The sequence below is a fragment of the Spinacia oleracea genome, chromosome 5 (assembly GCF_020520425.1).
Source record: "Spinacia oleracea cultivar Varoflay chromosome 5, BTI_SOV_V1, whole genome shotgun sequence".
Taxonomy (NCBI): domain Eukaryota; kingdom Viridiplantae; phylum Streptophyta; class Magnoliopsida; order Caryophyllales; family Amaranthaceae; genus Spinacia; species Spinacia oleracea.
This window is the reverse complement of record NC_079491.1, coordinates 40324319-40343955: the sequence shown is the minus strand read 5'-3', so window position 1 is coordinate 40343955 and position 19637 is coordinate 40324319. Positions and strand designations below refer to the sequence as shown.

Genomic DNA, 19637 nt, shown 5'->3' with positions numbered 1-19637 from the left:
ATGGGGATGATACACTAGTAGAAAAACATTCATTTGAGGCGTCACTTTTATATTCATTAGCGGCGTTTTAGGCGTAGCAGCAAATAGAGTGGCAGCAAATGAATGGTATTGATTTGCGGCGTTAAAAAACGCCTCAAATTAATCATTCATTTGCGGCGTAATGCAGAAAAAACGCCTCAAATGAATAGTATTGTATTGCGGCGCTTCTACCTAAACGCCTCAAACTTTGGTAAAATTGCGGGAGTTTAAACGCCGCAAATAATGTGTAACTTTTTTTGATAAATAATATATTATTTTTATATTCAACAATCCCAAAAATATACAACCTGTACTCACGCCACATTTATACAACGTCCAAAAGTGTCATCAACCACCAATAACTTCCAAGAAACTTTGATTTTTACATATAAGTTAAACATCATATGTTTACAAAAATAAACCACCTAATAGTTTCAAGTCTATAATAACTATATCTTTTACACTTCATACGTTACAAAATTGCACCAAAAATATAATAAGGCAATTATATATGATTTTAATAGCATGAAACATCCACAAAAAGAAATCGATGAAGCGTTAATTACACACAATGTTCGGTGAAGTATGATGCCCATTTGTCTCGTATTTCATCAAATTTCTCATCGGTGAAAGGATCTCCACTCAGTGATGTGCAAACCTAACAAAATAATATATATATCATAAAATTAGTTATCTTCGGTTAGATGATCTAAAAAGTTTTTGTCTCCTAGGTCCTCGAACCATGGCTAAGCATGGAAGGGCGAAAACCCTTAGAATCAAGAACCTTGACAACATGACAACAACATTATTCATGACAATAAAGCAACCAAAAATCGTGTGTCTTTCCATCAATAAAACTTAGTCCACTTAAACAATAAAGGTCATATTTTGACTGTTATAGTCATATTCATGACAATAAATGTCATACCCGCGAACTTAGATTGGTACTCTAAACCCTTTAAATGTTTAATATACTTAGTATTAGGTTACTTAGACTCATTCTCATCTACTTTGGTTAAGTTATGTGCGTTTAAGGCTTTATTGATCATTATAGGTCATATTTTGACTATTATAGTCGTTTTTGCTCCCAACTCTAACCCGTGAACTTAGATTGGTATTCTAAACCCTTTAAATGTTTAATATACTTAGTATTAGGTTACTTAGACTCATTCTCGTCTACTTTGGTCAAGTTATGCGCGTTTAAGGCTTTATTGATCATTATAGGTCATATTTTGACTGTTATAGTCGTTTTTGCTCCCAACTCAAACCTGTGAAGTTAGATTGGTATTATAAACCCTTTAAATGTTTAATACACTTAGTATTAGGTTACTTAGACTCATTCTCATCTACTTTGGTCAAGTTATGCGCGTTTAAGGCTTTATTGATCATTATAGGTCATATTTGATTGTTATAGTCGTTTTTGCTCCCAACTCTAACCCGTGAACTTAGATTGGTATTCTAAACCCTTTAAATGTTTAATATACTTAGTATTAGGTTACTTAGACTCATTCTCATCTACTTTGGTCAAGTTATGCGTGTTTAAGGCTTTAATGATCATTATAGGTCATATTTTGACTGTTATAGTCGTTTTTGCTCCCAACTCTAACCCGCGAACTTAGATTGGTATTCTAAACCCTTTAAATGTTTAATATACTTAGTATTAGGTTACTTAGACTCATTCTCATCTACTTTGGTCAAGTTATGCGCGTTTAAGGCTTTATTGATCATTATAGGTCATATTTTGACTGTTATAGTCGTTTTTGCTCCCAACTCTAACCCGTGAAGTTAGATTGGTATTCTAAACCCTTTAAATGTTTAATATACTTAGTATTAGGTTACTTAGACTCATTCTCATCTACTTTGGTCAAGTTATGCGCGTTTAAGGCTTTATTGATCATTATAGGTCATATTTTGAGTGTTATAGTCGTTTTTGCTCCCAACTCTAACCCGTGAACTTAGATTGGTATTCTAAACCCTTTTAATTTTTAATATACTTAGTATTAGCTTACCTCCACACTGCAACGCTGGTCAACTTTGACCAAAATCTCAAAAAAGTCAATCCTGGTCAACTTTGAACAAAGCTTGAACTGATCAGAACTGAAAGTCTGAAACTGGTCAGAATTGAAAGTCTGATCAGAACAAAGCTTGTGTTTTGTTTCTTTCAACTGCGCCGATATGAATATTCTCCCAGGAAACTGTCATTCCTTCTTATCTTTAACATTTGAGATTTAAATTTTCTGTTTCATGCTTAAACAGACAACTATTTTTAATTTTATGCAAGACCTGTTCTCTTAGGTTCATTGGAAATCAAAGAATTATTGATGCATATAATGTGAACTCCAGTATATGACAATACTAACCATAACCATGTACTTCTGTGTGGTGTTAAGAAATTAGTAAACAGATACAAACTGTAAACCATGTACTTCTGTGTGGTGCTTGTTAAATCAAAATATCAAATTCAAAGAGCTCGATCAGTTCGCATGGTTAAGCAATATAATAAGGCACTCGAGTATTATTAACAGTCTATGGTCAATTCTTGGATAAGAATATGAAATATCTCCTTGAAGTCCAGAAGTAATACTAACATACTATAATTGTAGTTGTAGCATTAGCTTCAGCCCATTACCAGAACTGAGCATACGTTATATCCCAATGATTACTAGTTTACTACACTACATAATTATGAAATAGAATCTCCAGAAAGTTACCTCTCCCGTAAAATATACAGGACGCCCTTCTTTTGCTGCTTTGATTGCGTCAAACTTGCTTCCGTTGGCCTCCCTTATTCTTTGAGCAGCCCACTGAGATGGAACACCCTGCAGAATCGAAAACATTAATCATGATTATCATGAAATCTTTGCTAGACATGCAGAAGCAAGCATTTATGCTCCAATGTATGCATGCGGGCGGCTTGTTTTTATTATTTAAAAAAAATCTATACTGATAGAGACTAAACTTACTTGGCAGTAAATCACCTCATGAAGTATCGCATATAGTGGGTTCGTGTTGAAACCCCCCCAATTATCAAACAGCCATCTATGAAAGTTTCAAGCAAATAATTGTCATACCAAGTAAATAATAGAGTCAGTGTACTTGAATTACAACCTTACATGTATTGGTTTTACTTACTGCATTCAGAAAGTAATAACTGAGTTGCTTTTGTGCACCTGGAGTTATAACAGGATCCCAGGCTCTCTTAAGCCTGTGAAAAACAGAGGAATTAAGGGAACGAACAAAGAAAAGAAGAAATTGGGAAGACTAAAGAATTACGGTATATAATTAGGGTCATTAATTTTTATGACTAAATAGTGACAAGGAGCTCAACAATTAGTATGCAAACTACACAGGCAGAGATCTCAAAATAGAATAAAAAGATGACATGAATCCTAAATACCTAGGATCAAAAGAATAGAAAACACACACGAACATTCTTTTGTTTACTCTATAAATACACTTCTTTCCACTAGACTGTGAAAAGTTGGATCAAGCATGGAAAGGTTATGGGGAACAAATACTAGTTAAAACTTAGTTAAGATAAACAATACATGGAACATTGCAAAATATACAGTGTCTGTACTCGCAAACTATGCATGAAATCATGCAAAACAATCAAGAGACAAGTACCTAAGTCAATTTACACCTGACCCAAGATAGTCCAAGGCCCAGCTTCTGGAACAATGCTCTCTCTAATGAATTCAACATTGTTCACAATGTTGTCTGCACGGAAATTTTTCAAATATTCAGCCAGATCTTCTGCAGATTTCATTTGCCGCGTAGAAGATGTGTTCAGGGGAGTTGACAAGCCTGTTCCACGCTGTATAAAAACTGCATCAGGTAACTCCAATAGGAAGCCAAGAACCATAACCTAATCCTAATAACAGTATTTGCAAATGAAGCTTCCTAAAAGTGAGCATACTTCAAGAAAAAAGCAGCATTGCAATTTTGCAATTAACACCCTTAAAATCTCAACTAACACAATTTCTATTTAATTAACCAACAGTCAAAAAAAATAAACCTAGTTGTATCATAATAGATGATCATAACACAAAATAGTTTCCATTTCAGAAACTAATGGGTCTAAATGAAGCAAAATGTTCACGAAGCAAAACTAATAGGTATAACTGTGATAAAATGGTGAAGAAAAATGTTCATGTGAAGTAACTCTTAAACATGTCAAGTTTAACATTTCATGGGGTTTATCCGCTAATCAGAATGATCCATGTATCACATTCTATCATAATTTGCCAAAATGAAAGCTTAGTGTGATTATACATAATGATAATATAAACAAGTGAACAAGTCAGAATAATAGCCAGAAATAACTATCTTACTTGAAGTGTTTGATGCACCAACTTCATCAACTGACAAGCAGCAAGGGACACTATACACCTCTTTGACGAAAAAAGCAAATTGACAGCACAATCATTGTATGTGTTATTTATGAACTTAGGTCCTTTGCTGCTAAACTCCTGAGAGCTAATTGTTAGTACGTAATTCCAGCAGATGAGCACAAAGATATAAGACAGGTTGAATGAGACTTACTTCTGGAACAGTAAAGTCACATCGTAGAATCAACTGTCTAGCATTTGCCAGCATTTCTCTCTTTTTCCTCACAGCAAAGTGCACCTCCACGTTATCAGCAAAGTTGTTTAATATTTCATCATTCTTATCAGATTCAGAAATGAACATAACCTCCTTTAAAACAGTCTCAAATTCAGAAGAAAAGTTCATGATCTTCTGAAAATCAACTAACTTTGAAGCATCATCATCTGGATTCATAGAAACTGTATTATTTTCTGAGGCACTTCTTTTGATCCATTGCAGATAATTGAAACAAGTCAAATGTTTTTGAAAGAAGCAATTGAAGCAGATAGAATGCGCAACATGACTTTCAAAAGGAAGAATACACATTCAGAAACAGATTGGTCTAGCACTAATGAAAACAGGCTGATTCTAAAAGGTTTATCTGATGATAATGCAGATGTACTTATTGTTGATGGGGCATGGAAACACTTAAAGAAGAAAGGGAGTATGATTGCTGCAGTAGGATGGGGTATAGAAGTAAATGGAAGAATTGTGTGTGCAGATGGTCAGAGAGTACAAGCAGTAAATGCTGGACAATCTAAAATGAAGGCAATTTTGGCTGGTATGCAGAAAGCTGTATCTCTTCAAGTTCGATGTTTAACAATTCTCACTGATTGGTACAACAGTATTAAAGCATTAAGGGAGTTTCCTGAATGTAGATTAGAACTGGTTTCAATTTGCAGTGAGATTAGAATGATAGCTGATAGTTTTGAACACTGCTCCATTGTCAAATGTAGTAGAAATAGAGTTAAGTTTGCCCATGATCTGTCTCAAAAAGCTAGAAAATATGGGTGATTCTTCCTTTGTGTGTTTGTATCTTCTGCTAAAAAAAAACAGAGCAGCCTTCTCCTGGCAAAGACCAGTTAATAGACAACACCTGAATCAGTTTAAAGCCAATAAAACCTAGGGTCATATTAGCTCTCCTCAGAGCTAGTCTCATATATCAGGCCATTATCCAGCTGATATAAACCAGTTTAAAGCTAATAAAACCCTGTAAACAGTAGTCAAAGTGTACTGGCGTTATATACAACACCCATGAATAACCTAGGAGCATAAAGGCAAAGGGGGCATGTTGTCACAAATCACAAATAATAAAGCTCTAAATTATTCTGGGACTTGTCCGCAGTAAAGCTTAGCCTACATTAGAACTAATGAGAGGAGGTAGGTGAAGCTTTTGGATGCTATTAAAGGGGAAATCCATAGTTTGGGAGTCATCTAAGTAGGACATGGAAAGTAATAAGTTAGAGACAGAAGTACAACACAGCACCATGCAACCAATTGGTAATTGTATCTTGCCAAAGACCACCCAAGAAAGACGTTCCTAGCTGAAACATAGTAGATAAATAATACGAAAAGAAGTGTAAAAGTTATCTAAATCTATACCAGCAATAACTTGTGCATAACAGCAGATGCTACAACTTAGAACAACAACAACATCAACAACAGATTGTGCATAGCAGCAATAACATCTCATAATAACAGCATAGTATAACAACAACAACAACAGATAGCAACAACACAGTATAGTAGAAGCAACAATACATCAGACATCAACATCACAATACATCAGAAGCAACAAATGCCAATCTATTTCAGGAGTTGTTTAATTTCTTCAAATCTCTACAATATGCTGCTCAAAACTAAACCAGAAAAGCTGGTAATTGAGTTCTTTTGTCCTACAGTGAGCTAGTATGATACTCCTACATATGCAATCAAAATTTAGCAACCTCCAACAATAAATAAAGATAGGTTCTAATAAACTTCTTCCACAATAAGACTTCTAGCTAAAGAGCAGACTCAACTATCTGAACTGCGACCTACTTTACACAGAGAGATGAGGGACACACCCTTTGTCGCCTTCTGAAAATTGATTAGTCAGGTGTGTTTCTGGGCTAAGATTCAACGAAGTAGCAAGACTTATCACCTACCACAAGACACTTTTTCCCCTTCCTGGTAAAGATACTAAAAATTTAAGCACCGCCAAGATACATTTATAAAACAAGGGGATTGAAACCTCAGATTTAAGCTAAGTGTATTACTCTATACTCTTGTATTGCCGACGTCTAGTTCCAAAGAGCAACAATGAACAATATAACCGTGTAATATAACTCATATGTTCCTCAACAATAACAATCAAACAACAGTGTCCAACACTACCACTACAATATCAAAACTTAATATACTACAGTATGTACATACATTCTTTAGACTTTATATCACCATAATCAGTAGTCGTACAAGAAAAAGTTGTATAAGTCCAAATTTTCTCAATCATTTGATTGTTTAATTTTAATCACCTAAAGTAGAACTAAGTACTTGCTAAATCACCATAATTTAGTGTATTGAAAAGATCCAACAGCAAGAGATAATGAAAGTTGAAACAAAATAACGATACCATAACAACTCACTCAAGTTAATTATCAGAACAACAAAAATTAATAACTTCAATTTAAAAATTCACCTTCTGAATCATATTATAGCACTTGATGTTGCAACAACCTCCCTGATTTCTGCACTCATTTCAAACCAAACCCAGAAAATATAAATAGACAATTAAAGTAAAACTCATGTTTTAGCAAGTAAAAGTATGTCTTACTGGAATAAAACTCGTGTTTCTCTCAAATTTGAGGTCCTCTTTCTTCCAAGCACCTGACCTAAAAATCAAATTTTCATAATAAATTAGACACACGAAATTACCTGACCTCAAATTCGAAGGATTTTTAAGGTTTTTAAGCGAAAATTTGAAATTGATAATTAGGGTTTTACAGTTTCAGCGGGAGATAGGAGAGGGGAGAGCAAGAGAGAAATAATTCGATAATTCAAACATATTCATGTAAAATTGAGAGACTGAAACAAGGGGAATATAGTAATTGAACGGATAAAATGGCAAGGAGGAGGAGAGACGAGTGGAAGCATAATTTACCTTTAGTAAGAACAGCGACGGTGGATATGAGTTCGAAGGCCAGACAATGACGGTGGAGATGAATCTCAAGCTTCATTTTTCCGGCGAGACTCACTGGTGAAGAAAGAGTTCAGAGTCAGACCCAGTTTAGGGAGGAGGTTTTATGAAATGACGAGAACCTAAACAAAGAATTATGCGCGGGGTGAAATTTTGTTCCTGCATTGGGAGCTAGAACACTGCAGCGTTATACATGAAGACGCCGCTAACTAAAAATTAACACCGATTCGAGGCGTTATAATTAAAACTAACACCGCCAATGAATGCTCCTTCACCTGATTCCTCCATTTTATCATTTAGTTAGAGGCGTTTTTGAATTAACGCCACTAACGCATAGCAGCAAATAAATATTTTTCTACTAGTGATAATATCGCGGAAGAAAATGGAAACGAGTTAGATGAAATGCTTGGTATTATTCGGGATTTATATTCCGAGTGCAATAATGTTGGTTCTTCCTTGAATGATAGTAATCTTGAGGAACCAAATGCAGATGCCTAAAGGTTTTATAACTTGTTGAAGGATTCTCAAGATCCGGTTTATGAAGGTTGCAAGAGTTCTAGAATGTCTGCCCTCTTAAAACTTCTTCATATTAAGACTTTGGGTCGTTGGACCAACGAATCATTTACCATGCTCTTAGATTTCTTAAAGGAGGATCTTCTTCCCAAGGGATCAAATTTGCCAAAGTCTTATAATAAGTCTAAGAAGGTAATGAAAGACCTTGGTTTGTCATATCAAAAAATTGATGCATGTGTCAATGATTGCATGCTTTATTGGAAGGAGAATGAGAAGTTGAATGCCTGTGACATATGTGGTGCATCAAGATGGAAGAGTAACAAACACAATGGGGAAGAGAAGTGTAAATCGAATGGTAAGAGAATACCTCAGAAGACACTACGATACTTTCCATTAAAACCGAGGTTGCAAAGACTATTTATGTGCTCCAAGACTGCTTCTTTGATGACATGGCATCATGTGAAAAAGAAGAAAGGTGGTACAATGAGACATCCAGTTGACGGAACGGCTTGGGAGTCATTTGACACAGAGCATCCTAATTTTGCATCAGACCCTCGAAATGTCAGGCTCGGGCTTGCTAGTGATGGTTTTCAACCCTTTGCAAATTCAAAAACATCATATAGTATATGGCCTGTTATCCTTATTCCGTATAATGTGCCTCCTGAACTTTGTATGAAGCAGTCTAATATGATTTTGTCAATGCTTATTCCGGGTCCTAAAGGTCCTGGTGATGCAATTGACGTATATTTGCAGCCTCTAATTGAGGAATTGAAAGATCTGTGGGAAGTTGGTGTGGAGACCTTTGATGCAGCAACGCAACGTCATTTTCAGCTACGTGCAGCTTTAATGTGGACCATTAATGATTTTCCAGCCTATGCGATGTTATCTGGTTGGAGCACTAAGGGGTATCTAGCATGCCCTTGTTGTCTTAGGGATACTCGGTCAATGAGGCTACCTCACGGAAGAAAGGAATGCTATATGCGTCATCGCTGCTATTTGCCAATGAATCATAGATAGAGAAAGGATAAGAAATCATTTGATGGAACAGTCGAGCGTGAAGGACCTCCACAACCTTCTTCAATAGATGATATTCTTAATGAACTTGAGGATCTCGAGAACATTATATTGTCTAAGGATCCAAGTGTGAAGACAAAAATATCTCATGAAGTTAGGAGGGACACTTGGAATAAGAAAAGTATTTTCTTTGAACTTCCATACTGGAAGACTAATCTCTTATGACACAATTTAGACGTGATGCACATTGAGAAGAACATATGTGATAGTGTTCTTGGGACAATAATGAATATTCAAGGGAAGACAAAAGACACTTTAAAATCACGTCATGACTTGAAAGATTTGGGGTTGCGGCCTACATTGCACCCTATCAAAGTAGGGGACAAATGGAAGATGCCTCCAGCTCCATATACTTTTTCCTCCTCCGAAAAATAAACATTCTGTAACTTTTTGAAAGAGCTAAAAGTCCCTGATGGTTTTTCATCAAATATATCTTATTGTGTAAACTCGAAGGAAGCTAAGATTTCGGGTTTGAAGAGCCACGATTGTCATGTAATACTTGAGCATCTTCTTCCTTTAGCAATACGTGGTCTTCTCACTCCACTTGTACTTGAAGCATTAATTGAGTTGTCATTGTTCTTTACTTTATTATGTGCGAAAGTACTTAATGTGGATGATTTGAAGCAACTAGAGTCCCAAATTCCTATAACTCTCTGCAAATTGGAGAAGGTTTTTCCTCCTTCCTTCTTTGATGTGATGATGCATTTACCTATCCACTTAGCTAACGAAGCTATAATGGGAGGGCCAGTTCAGTGCAGATGGATGTATCCAATAGAACAATACATGTATAAGCTGAAGTCTTACATAAGGAATAGGGCTCATCCGGAGGCTTCGATTGCGGAGGGCTATGTAGCAGAAGAGTGCATGAATCGTTGCTCTAGGTATATGCAGAGTATAGAGACCCGATTTAATCGACTTGATCGAAATTATGAAAATAGCCAAGGTCATGATGATACCCTGCCTATTTTTAGTCATTCTGGTCGAAGCCTAGGGGATGCAAGTGTTAGAGATCTTGAGAAGGGGGAATTGGATGACGCTCACATTTATATTTTGAAGAATTGTGATGAGGTTCAGCCTTTTCTTAGGTAAGAGAACGAGTTTTATTAAGTTAATTTCACTTTTCTTAATAACTTCCTTTTCTTTTTTTTTATAAAGTTTGTCACTTCAAATGAATTTTTATTAATATATTCACAGAGAGTATTCTGAAATACAAGCATTGACGAATCCTGGAATCTCTGAAGAGGAATGGTGCAAAAACTTTAAAAGTTGGCTCAAGATGGAAGTAAGTACTGAATTGTACAAGAACTGAACTGTTCTGATCTGATCAGAACTGTTCAGAACAGAACAGAACAGTTCTGATTAGTCCTGATCTGATCAGAACAGAACTGATAAGTTTTGAACGAACATAACTGAACTAATCAAGAAGATGAGGATATGCACATTCAAAATGGAAACGAGAACTTTGATAACCATGATAACAAGGCTTGTGAAGACAGAATTGAAAAGGAACATGTCAATGAGATAGAGATATCTCAAACAATTCAAGAAGATGTGAACGGTAATGGTTTATCTTTTTAAAATTTCCTTGATTATCCTATATACTTAATACTTTTATTGATTATTTGTTTTTGTTGAAGGTGTTGGCTCTTCTTCCACTGTGAAGAACGTGAATCAGAAAAAGAGGGGAAGAAACAAATGCAAGGAAATTGCCAAGCTTAAACCCGATGAGAAGTTGGAGATTACTTTCTACAACAATAGAGCTGTTGGAACGAATCATAAAGTATTTGCACGGCATTTGGGGATTATAGTGCGAGATACAAACATTTGCCCGGTGAGAGTGCACAAATGGGATGATATTGGAGATAAAGAAAAGGAACACATGTGGAGTGCCGTCACGGTAAGAATGTAATTAGACATGTAACTTTCAGTTTGGGCCTACTATGTTTTTGTTGACATGTTTGTTTTTTCTGTGTGGTGGTGTGGTTGTTGTTCTGACTGAAGGTGAGGCATGATAGAGCACTGTGAGTGTTGTGTCTGTCTGTGCCTCTGGATCATCCCTTCCTCAATTTTGTTATTTGAACTGCTAATTAGAAATTCAGGAAGAGGGAATAGTTACCTGTTTTTTAGATAGCTAAGTTGCAAGACGTGTGTTCTTTGAACTGCTAATTAGAATTATAATTGAATACTCCGTATGAACTGTGGCTGGGGATTGTACACAGGTGGGTCCAAAAAAAAGTTTTTTGATTATGTTGGTAGTCGAAATTAATTAATATCCCATCATCAATATTTAAATAATATAAAATGCAGTTCTCATGAAGTATGAAGTTTGAACTTTGCTGTGTGTTAGTCTAAAGTGGATGCTATAATGGCATCGTTTATCACTCACAAGCCTTGCAAATTTATGTCAATAACGATTTGGCGGGGTGTTGATTGTTCAATTGTTTGAATAGATGAATCTTGAGAATGAAAAATCAACAGGGATAGCTTAGAACCTGTATATCACTGCAAAACTACACCGTATTTCCTAGGGAAAATGATGTCAACTGGATTTTTTTTAATAAGCTGATGCCTTAAGAATCTGATAATGAACTTGTTAACCAAGAGCATAAGAGAGAATAGCAAGAATAAAGTAGGAAAAAACAAAGGAATAAACTGAAGTGACTTCCATTGAAATTATTTCAGCTTCTTAGGCTGAACGCGGCTGAAGTGTTGAACTCGGAAATTCCAAGCATACCAGAATTGTCACAGTAGAGTAACAGCAAGAAATAGAGGAAGTTATTTGTAATAATAAGACAAAAGTAATTAAGCAGAAATGACTAGGACATAAGCAATTAATGAACATCAGGACTGCGTCCACTAAGGGAGGTCGTTCCACCCCTCTGCCAAGGCTGTTGTAGTTCTCTCTGCTGCTCCTTTGTCCTCTACTGCTGGTTGCCTTTTCTTGTTTCTTCTTGCATACACTTTCAGCGTGAGTGTTGGTATGGTGCATTGCATTTTCATTGGCAAGAAAAGAATTATTATTTGGTGAAAACAAATCACTGTTTTTTATTAAATTATTAGATGTTTATTGTGTAACATAGATATTTCTTTTACATTAGGATGTCTTCACTAATAAAAGCATGGACATTTACAAGCAACATGTCCTTGGCCATATGAGAGAGTTATGGACAAACTGGAGGTCAGACTTGTTAAGGAATAATGTCACTAAAAAGGAAATCACCTTAGAAGCTGCATACAAAGGTGAGCCGCCTAGTGGACTTGACGATAAGGATTGGAAGTGGCTTATAAATGAGGTTTATTCTGACGAAAAGTTTAAGGTAAATTCACTTAAATACATGATATGCTTTTGTTTCTTATATATGCAATGATGATAATACTTAAATAAATTACAGGAAAGGAGTGCAAGGAACTCTGAAAATAGGCACAGTTATGCAAAAGAGCTAATGCATCGAACAGGGAGCAAGCCTACTAGACAAATCATTTGGGATGAATTGGTGAGAAAGATAATTAAAGTATTATTTTGTGTTTTTTGAGATATATGTGGATAAAGTATATTTAACTATTGGTGCTTTGTTGTTTTATGGAAGGGAGCGAATAAGGGGGAAAAACCAACTTTGGTAGATGTATTCCACGCAACTCGCAAGAAAGGCACTAACCTCCCAAATGCAGAAACGACACAAAAATATGTATGTCTTTTCTCACCTATGTTAGCTTTATGGTGAAATAAACTACGTTTTCATTAGAATAAACTTTGCAAACTGCTAATAGTTAGATATAATGTGATTATTCATTTCCAAGCTTTGCAAACTGCTAAATGGAATGAGTAGTTATCTAACAATGCTGCCTTTTTTTTTCTGGTTGGTATTCAAAGTTTCATTTAGTTGTTTATTATCTTTCTCATCATTCATGTTATACTAAACCGGTATACGAGTTGATTTTTTTACCTATGTTATACTAAACCGGTATACGAGTTGCATTGACCTGAAAGAATAAATCCAGTTCTTGTTCTTGACCATGTACATAGCTCACTACCACTAATCCCCTTATCTAAATACTGGAATTACAGTCAGCTTACAACAACTATTTACACAACGAAAACAATTGAGCAGAAGTTAGTAAAAGCAGGATTAGACCTATTATCTGCTCATCTATTTCCCAGTATTGGTTGCTGTTATGCGACTTTGCAATAAAGAAACCTTAATAGGTCTAATCATCCCAACTGCAACATATCAGTTATTGCTTAATAGGTCTAATAGAGACTTCTGTTCAGATATTAAGTGCTGAATTTCTAGTTTAGCCTCTACCAATTCTTTTTCCTTCACTTCCAGAAGATTGTTGTTTTCTTCAAATTCACTGTTCTTCAAATTCATCTCCTCTCGAAGAGTAGACACTTCACTGGTTACTTTTTGCAAAGAACACTTCTCCTCATCCTATTCCCCCAGTAGATTCATCAATAGACCCCTCTTCAATGATAGATCAAGCTCAAAATCCTTATTCAGAACCTCTGCAACTCTGAGCTTTCCTCTTTGACTTTCTATTTCTAGTTGGGCAGCAATATGGACTGTGATGCAGCAATCTCCTGTTCTCTTTCCTTCAATAGAAATTTCATATCTTCTACATGTCTTGCCTGTGAAATCAACTTCATATTAGCCTGTCTTAACTCCTCCTCCAATTTCTCCTGCTTGGAAGAAGCTGCTGCAATTTCCTTCTCTCGACGCTCTAATTCCTCCTTTGCTTGATTCAATTCAGCATGTTCCAAATCACCATTCTTTCTTCTTCTTGTAGATCCTCCTCCTTCTTCCTCAAGGCTGTTAGAGCAGCCTCAATACCAGACTCGGGATTTTCAAGGTTAAAGTCTAGATCAACATCTTGAAAAAAATGAGAATTCCCATTCAAGTGTTCTTCCAACTTCTGTGTCTGTGCAGACAACCGCTCTAGGAAAGCTGTTGCAGGTTCAGGTGTCCCATTGTTGTTGATGCTGGATATCCTATCTCCCAAGATTGAATTGATGCCATGAACAGCACTTTGTCATTGTTACAAATGATAATGACCTGTGACTTTCACGGGACCCTAAGAGAGCAAAACTGCAGAGATGAATAAAAAACAAAAGATTTAGGAGAACGACACTGAGTGTATTCCACAAATGTCAAAGCACAAACTTAGCGAGAAAAATAGACGGATCAGAATCATATATTCAGTGGTGTAGCCCGGTAAATTTTTGTTTTGTTATACAACGAGACAACTTATAAGAACAGGTTGGTAAATAATGATCCTAAAATTTTGTCACTCAGACTCATCAAAAGTAATGAACTAAATTAAAAGAATATTGTTGGATCTTGAAATTTAACTAGTAGATTAGAACTTTGACAATTGGCCTTTAATTAGAGCCACCCGTGTATGATACTAATTGAGATGGTTACATATGTTGTAGGAGGAAATTCAGAAAATAATGGAAGAAGAACCAACACTTTCCCATGTACAGGTACTTTTTCATCATTTATATGTTTTTTGGTTTTATTTTTACTTTCCCATGCCATGATATTTAACTTTTTTGCTTCTTTATATAGGTAGCACAAAAGGTGTTTAAGTCGAAGTCTCGTGATCGGGTTTTGGGTTTTGGAGGAGGAATAACACTTAAAGAATTATCAGGACCACAACCTAGTAGGTCGGAACTTCAATCTAAGTTGAATGAGGCAAACAAACAAAATCATGTTCTTACCAATCGCGTGGATACGGTACAGGAAGAAAACAATGCACTGAAGAGTCGCATGAGTTCAGTTGAAGAAGAGGTTAATGCATTTAAAGAAGTGTTCTTGCAACGCTTTTCAAAAGATGGCACTCCAAGACGTACAGAATACTTCAACTAGTTAGATTTTTATTTTGTTCTTTTAGATTGAACAAGAATTACTTATCTTTATTAGAATTTAAAGACAAGGGGATGTGATTTTTCATTTAACATAACTTGAAATTCTATTGTCAAAAATATTTTGAGTAATGAAATTTTATTTTTTTTAATTGATTTATAGTTATCTACATTGTTGGACAGGGAAAATGTAGGTGCTTTGAAAAGCGCAAATAATATAATTATGATTGCAATATTAACGACAGAATAGTTGGTCGTTATTGCCAAAAATTCAAATTTTTGGCCCGTTGGAAAGGACATTTTACAAGGGATATGTTGGTCGTTATTGCTTAATTGATCATAGTGAATAAGCATTTAACGACGGATTATCGGTTCGTCGTTAACAATTAACGACGGATTATTGTTTCGTCGTTAACTTTTAACGATGAAGTTTTAACTTTGTCGTTAATTATTAACGACGAATTATGATTTCATCGTTAAAAGTTAACGGCGAAACAATAATCCGTCGTTAATTATTAACGACGAACCGATAATCCGTCGTTAATACGTAACGACGAAACGGTAATTCGTCGTTAAGAAACATTAATTATTAACGACGAACATCGTCTTTAAAGCCAATAACGACGGAGCCTGTTACAACGAACATCATGGCCGTCGTTAAAGGTTTTAACGACGAAAATTAAGGCTTTTAACGACGAAATTGTTCGTCGTTAAATGTCGTTTTTCTAGTAGTGTTCTATCCTAGGTAATGGATACTTGTTCTTGATTGTGACCTTATTGAGCTCCCTGTAGTCTATACAGAGCCTCATACTTCCATCCTTTTTCTTCACAAACAGAACTGGTGCTCCCCAAGGCGATGCACTTGGTCTAATATAACCTTTCTCCAATAGATCCTCTAATTGGCTTTTTAACTCATTCATTTCTGCTGGAGCCATTCGATAAGGTGCTTTTGAAATAGGGGCGGTTCCAGGCACTAAATCTATGGTAAAGTCAATAGGTCGATTGGGAGGCATCCCCGGGATCTCTTCTGGAAATACATCAAGGAATTCATTGACTACTGCAATATCCTCAGGCTGATCCTTGATCACATGCTCTAGGTTCCTCACATTACATAAGAAGGCTGGGTTCCCTTTATTGACTGGCTTCACGAGTTCCATTGCCGTGATGATTCCTATGTTCTTAGGCTTACCAAAACGACGATATGACACTACTTTGCCTAGGCTAGACCTCAAGTTAACCTTCTGCTTCTCACAATCTATTTTGGCTTTAAACTTGGCCAACCAATCCATCCCTAGAATTACATCTAGCTCTCCTAACTCAAATTCGATTAGGTTAGATAAGAACACGGTCTTGGCTATGGTCAAAGGCACATCTCTATGAATTTTGGTACACTTCACTATACTACCAGTAGGTATGACTATAGGTACCTCAATTGGTTCAGGCCCTTTCAACCCTAGTTTCCCCAAAGCATCTACTAATATAAAAGAATAAGTCGCACCAGAATAAAATAGAACTTTAACTAGAACGGAATTAATAGAAAAAGTACCCGCTATGACGCCAGAGGAAGTCTCCGCTTCTTGCCTAGATATCACATTCAACTTTCCTTGGGCAACTCCTTTGTTATAGCCACCTCCATTGGTGTTCCCATTGCTGTTTCGGTTCCCATTCTGCTGTTGGTTCCCTCCAGGCTTTCCATGGTTCTGGTGATTGCCATTGCTATTGCCATTGTTACCACCTTGGCAGTTCCTTTGGTTTCCACCTCCATTTCCACAATTCCGGTTCTGATTATTCCGGTTATTGCCTTGGTGATTACCTTGGTTAGGCTTTCCATTCTTAGAATAGCATTCATACTCCCTATGGCCTAACTTCTGACAGAATCTACAAGTCACCAAGTTTCCATCACAATCCTTTCCAGGGTGATTCATGTTACAGCGCCTACATTCGTAGGTCCGTACTCCATTCCTTCCAGACTGATTTCCACCACCTTGGTTGGTGCGATTACCACCATTGTTAGCCCTAAACTGGAAATTCCCATTTCCTTTGTGCTTCTTAAAATTCCCCTGATTCTGATGGTTATTCCCTTGATTCGAGCTTCCACCATCCTTTCTCTTTTCAGCACTACCATTCTTCCTTTGCTGTAACCCATACATGTGAGCAGCTTTTCCGTACAGGGTGTCTAATGAGGTAAAGGTCTCTCCAGACAACAACAACTGTAAGTCCATGGTCAAACCATTCTCAAATCTTTGAGCCCTAAGCTCTTTTGTTGCCACCACTTCAGGTGCAAACCTAGACAGCTCTATAAACTTAGAATAGTATTCCGTCACTGACAGACCTCCCATTTTGAGTTCAATGAACTCTTGCGCCTTTTGCTTTTTCAGATAAGGTGGGTAAAACTTATTCCTTAGTGCAGTTTTGAATGCTTCCCATCTAAAGTTAAGTGTGGCTTTAAGGGTATTTTCACATCGTTGCCACCATAAATCAGCTTCACCTCTTAGGTAGTACACAACACTATTCACCCTAAGGTTTTCGGGGCAATTCACAGCTACTATGAGTTTATCAAACTCTCTCAACCAGTTCTCAAGCACACTAGGTTCAATCTCTCCGCTATAGAGTGGAGGCTTGCTTTGAGCTATTTTCTTAAACATTTCCCCAGCCGGATCAGGCATTGGGTTGGCTCTGGTTTGAGCTAGGTCTCGAACTACCTCAGCTAGTTGTCTAACCACTTCAGAAATCTCTTGGTTAGCCATATCCCTTCTCCTGAATAAATAAAAAGGCTAACTTTAATATTGGTTGGACCTGACATTACTAAGGCTAGGCACTAGTTCAACAACGAACCTACTCACAACAAGAACACATTTAAGCGCAACCTAGGGGAAGAGTTGGCGCCATTCTTGGGCCTTCTCACCCCACTATTCGATGCAAGTAAATTTAGATGGTTGCTACTAAACCACCTTGCACATGAAATTTCATTGAAGAAATAACAAGTAATCCCTTTGCGATACCCACGAGACTTAGAATTTAGAATTGAACTTAAAGGATAACGAAAAAAGAAATTCTATTCTTTTATTAAAACTCCAATGAATAAGTCTTACATCCACTAATGCCATAGCATTTATTCTCCAACTATGATAAAACTAAAACCATAAATAGTAGCTTTGCCACTTTATTAATCAACGAAAAATAAAACTAAGGATTACATTTCTCTAGAGACTAACGTCATCACGACGATCATTTCTTTCCTTGTATTGCTCTGGAGTAAAGTCTTGATCATTAGGATCATCCAAGTCTTCTTCCGGATCCGAGTCTTCATCCATAGCCTCATCATTTTGCTGTGGCTCACTATCAACCACATTATTCTCTTCAAACTCATCTTCAGATCCAATGGATATCTCAATAGTGGGTTCAGGAACTATAGGGTTAGGATTTTCAATCTCTACCACATCATCATCACTATCCTCCTCAACCTCACTAGTTGTCTCATCATGGATCATGCCATCCTCACCATCACTTTCTACTCCTCCATAGCCCATACCAAAACCCGCAGAATACTTCCCATCCTCATAGCAATTTTCCGCAACCTCTAAGATAGTAGCAAGAACCTCAGAGTCATACTTCCACCTACCATCACTAGTCCCATATTTGTACCAATTAGGGGTACCATCACCAAAATGCATGTCACTGAACTTGTTCTTGAGGTCTATGTAAGGGTTCATATGGGGTAAACAATGTATAACCATACTAGCCATCATATCTTTGTGCCTAAGATGGGGCATATTCTTGGTCGAAGCCAAATAGTCACAAGCAAACACGATCTTCTGAACATACGTGCGAGGAGTCTTATTATCCATCTTCTCTAAGTATCCTAGACTGGTGAACTTAGAAGGTAGCATCCTTAATTCCTGAAATTTCACAACTCAAAAGTCTTACTAACGCGTTTCCATAGAAATTCCAACCCCAAAAGGATACAATAAATAGTTCGTGGAGCCATACAATTTCAATGCACAAATATATGCTCAACATGAAATATGATGCAATTAATCACATAAAGCAAGATAAAACATGGTTAGAACATATACATGGCACTTAATAAATCACATTGTCACATAATATGCATTCTTAGACTAATATGCCCTTCTTAGTCTACCCATTTCTCACTTGAAAATAATATTTATATTCGAAATTAATTAAGAAATAACTCCTAACTTTGTTGAAATTATTTAAATTAAAATCGAAAATTAATAAGAATTATTGATTAAATAAATAAATAAATTTCGGATAAATAAAAAAAAGAAATCCGAAAATTTTAAACATAAATTCGAAATAATATTCGAATAAAAATAAATAAATAAATAAATGATTAAAATAATTCGGATAATTAAATAAAATAATTTCCGAAATTAATAAAATAAATTTGAAATTAATTCGGAAAATTCGGAAAAATAAAAAATTTCGAAAAATTTAATTAATATTAAGTAATAATCCAACTTTTCAACTCATTTCAAACGACCCAAAATAATTGATATTTGACCTTTAAAATATTGAGTACTCAAAATAATACGTTTTGACTTTAGGAAAATAATATTTAAAAATCCTAAAGTTCCGCAAATACCACTTTGTAGTATG

The 19637-nt window shown here is 36.1% G+C and overlaps 1 protein-coding gene and 1 long non-coding RNA gene across 2 annotated transcripts; one reads left to right on the top strand and one right to left on the bottom strand.

Annotated features, from left to right (window-relative positions):
* Positions 1–369: 369 nt before the first annotated feature.
* LOC130461283 (uncharacterized) lies at positions 370–3050 on the bottom strand. Its single transcript, XR_008921729.1, has 3 exons — positions 2982–3050; positions 2730–2837; positions 370–676 (listed from the first exon to the last, which is right to left on the bottom strand). It is a non-coding gene; the product is annotated as an uncharacterized lncRNA (long non-coding RNA).
* A 5075-nt stretch (positions 3051–8125) lies between these two features.
* LOC130461462 (uncharacterized) lies at positions 8126–10812 on the top strand. The gene is made up of 5 exons (XM_056829576.1): positions 8126–8966; positions 9126–9272; positions 9549–10236; positions 10346–10433; positions 10789–10812. Exons 1-5 carry the CDS (start codon positions 8126–8128, stop codon positions 10810–10812), a joined length of 1788 nt encoding a protein of 595 aa, XP_056685554.1.
* The last annotated feature ends 8825 nt before the right edge of the window (positions 10813–19637 follow it).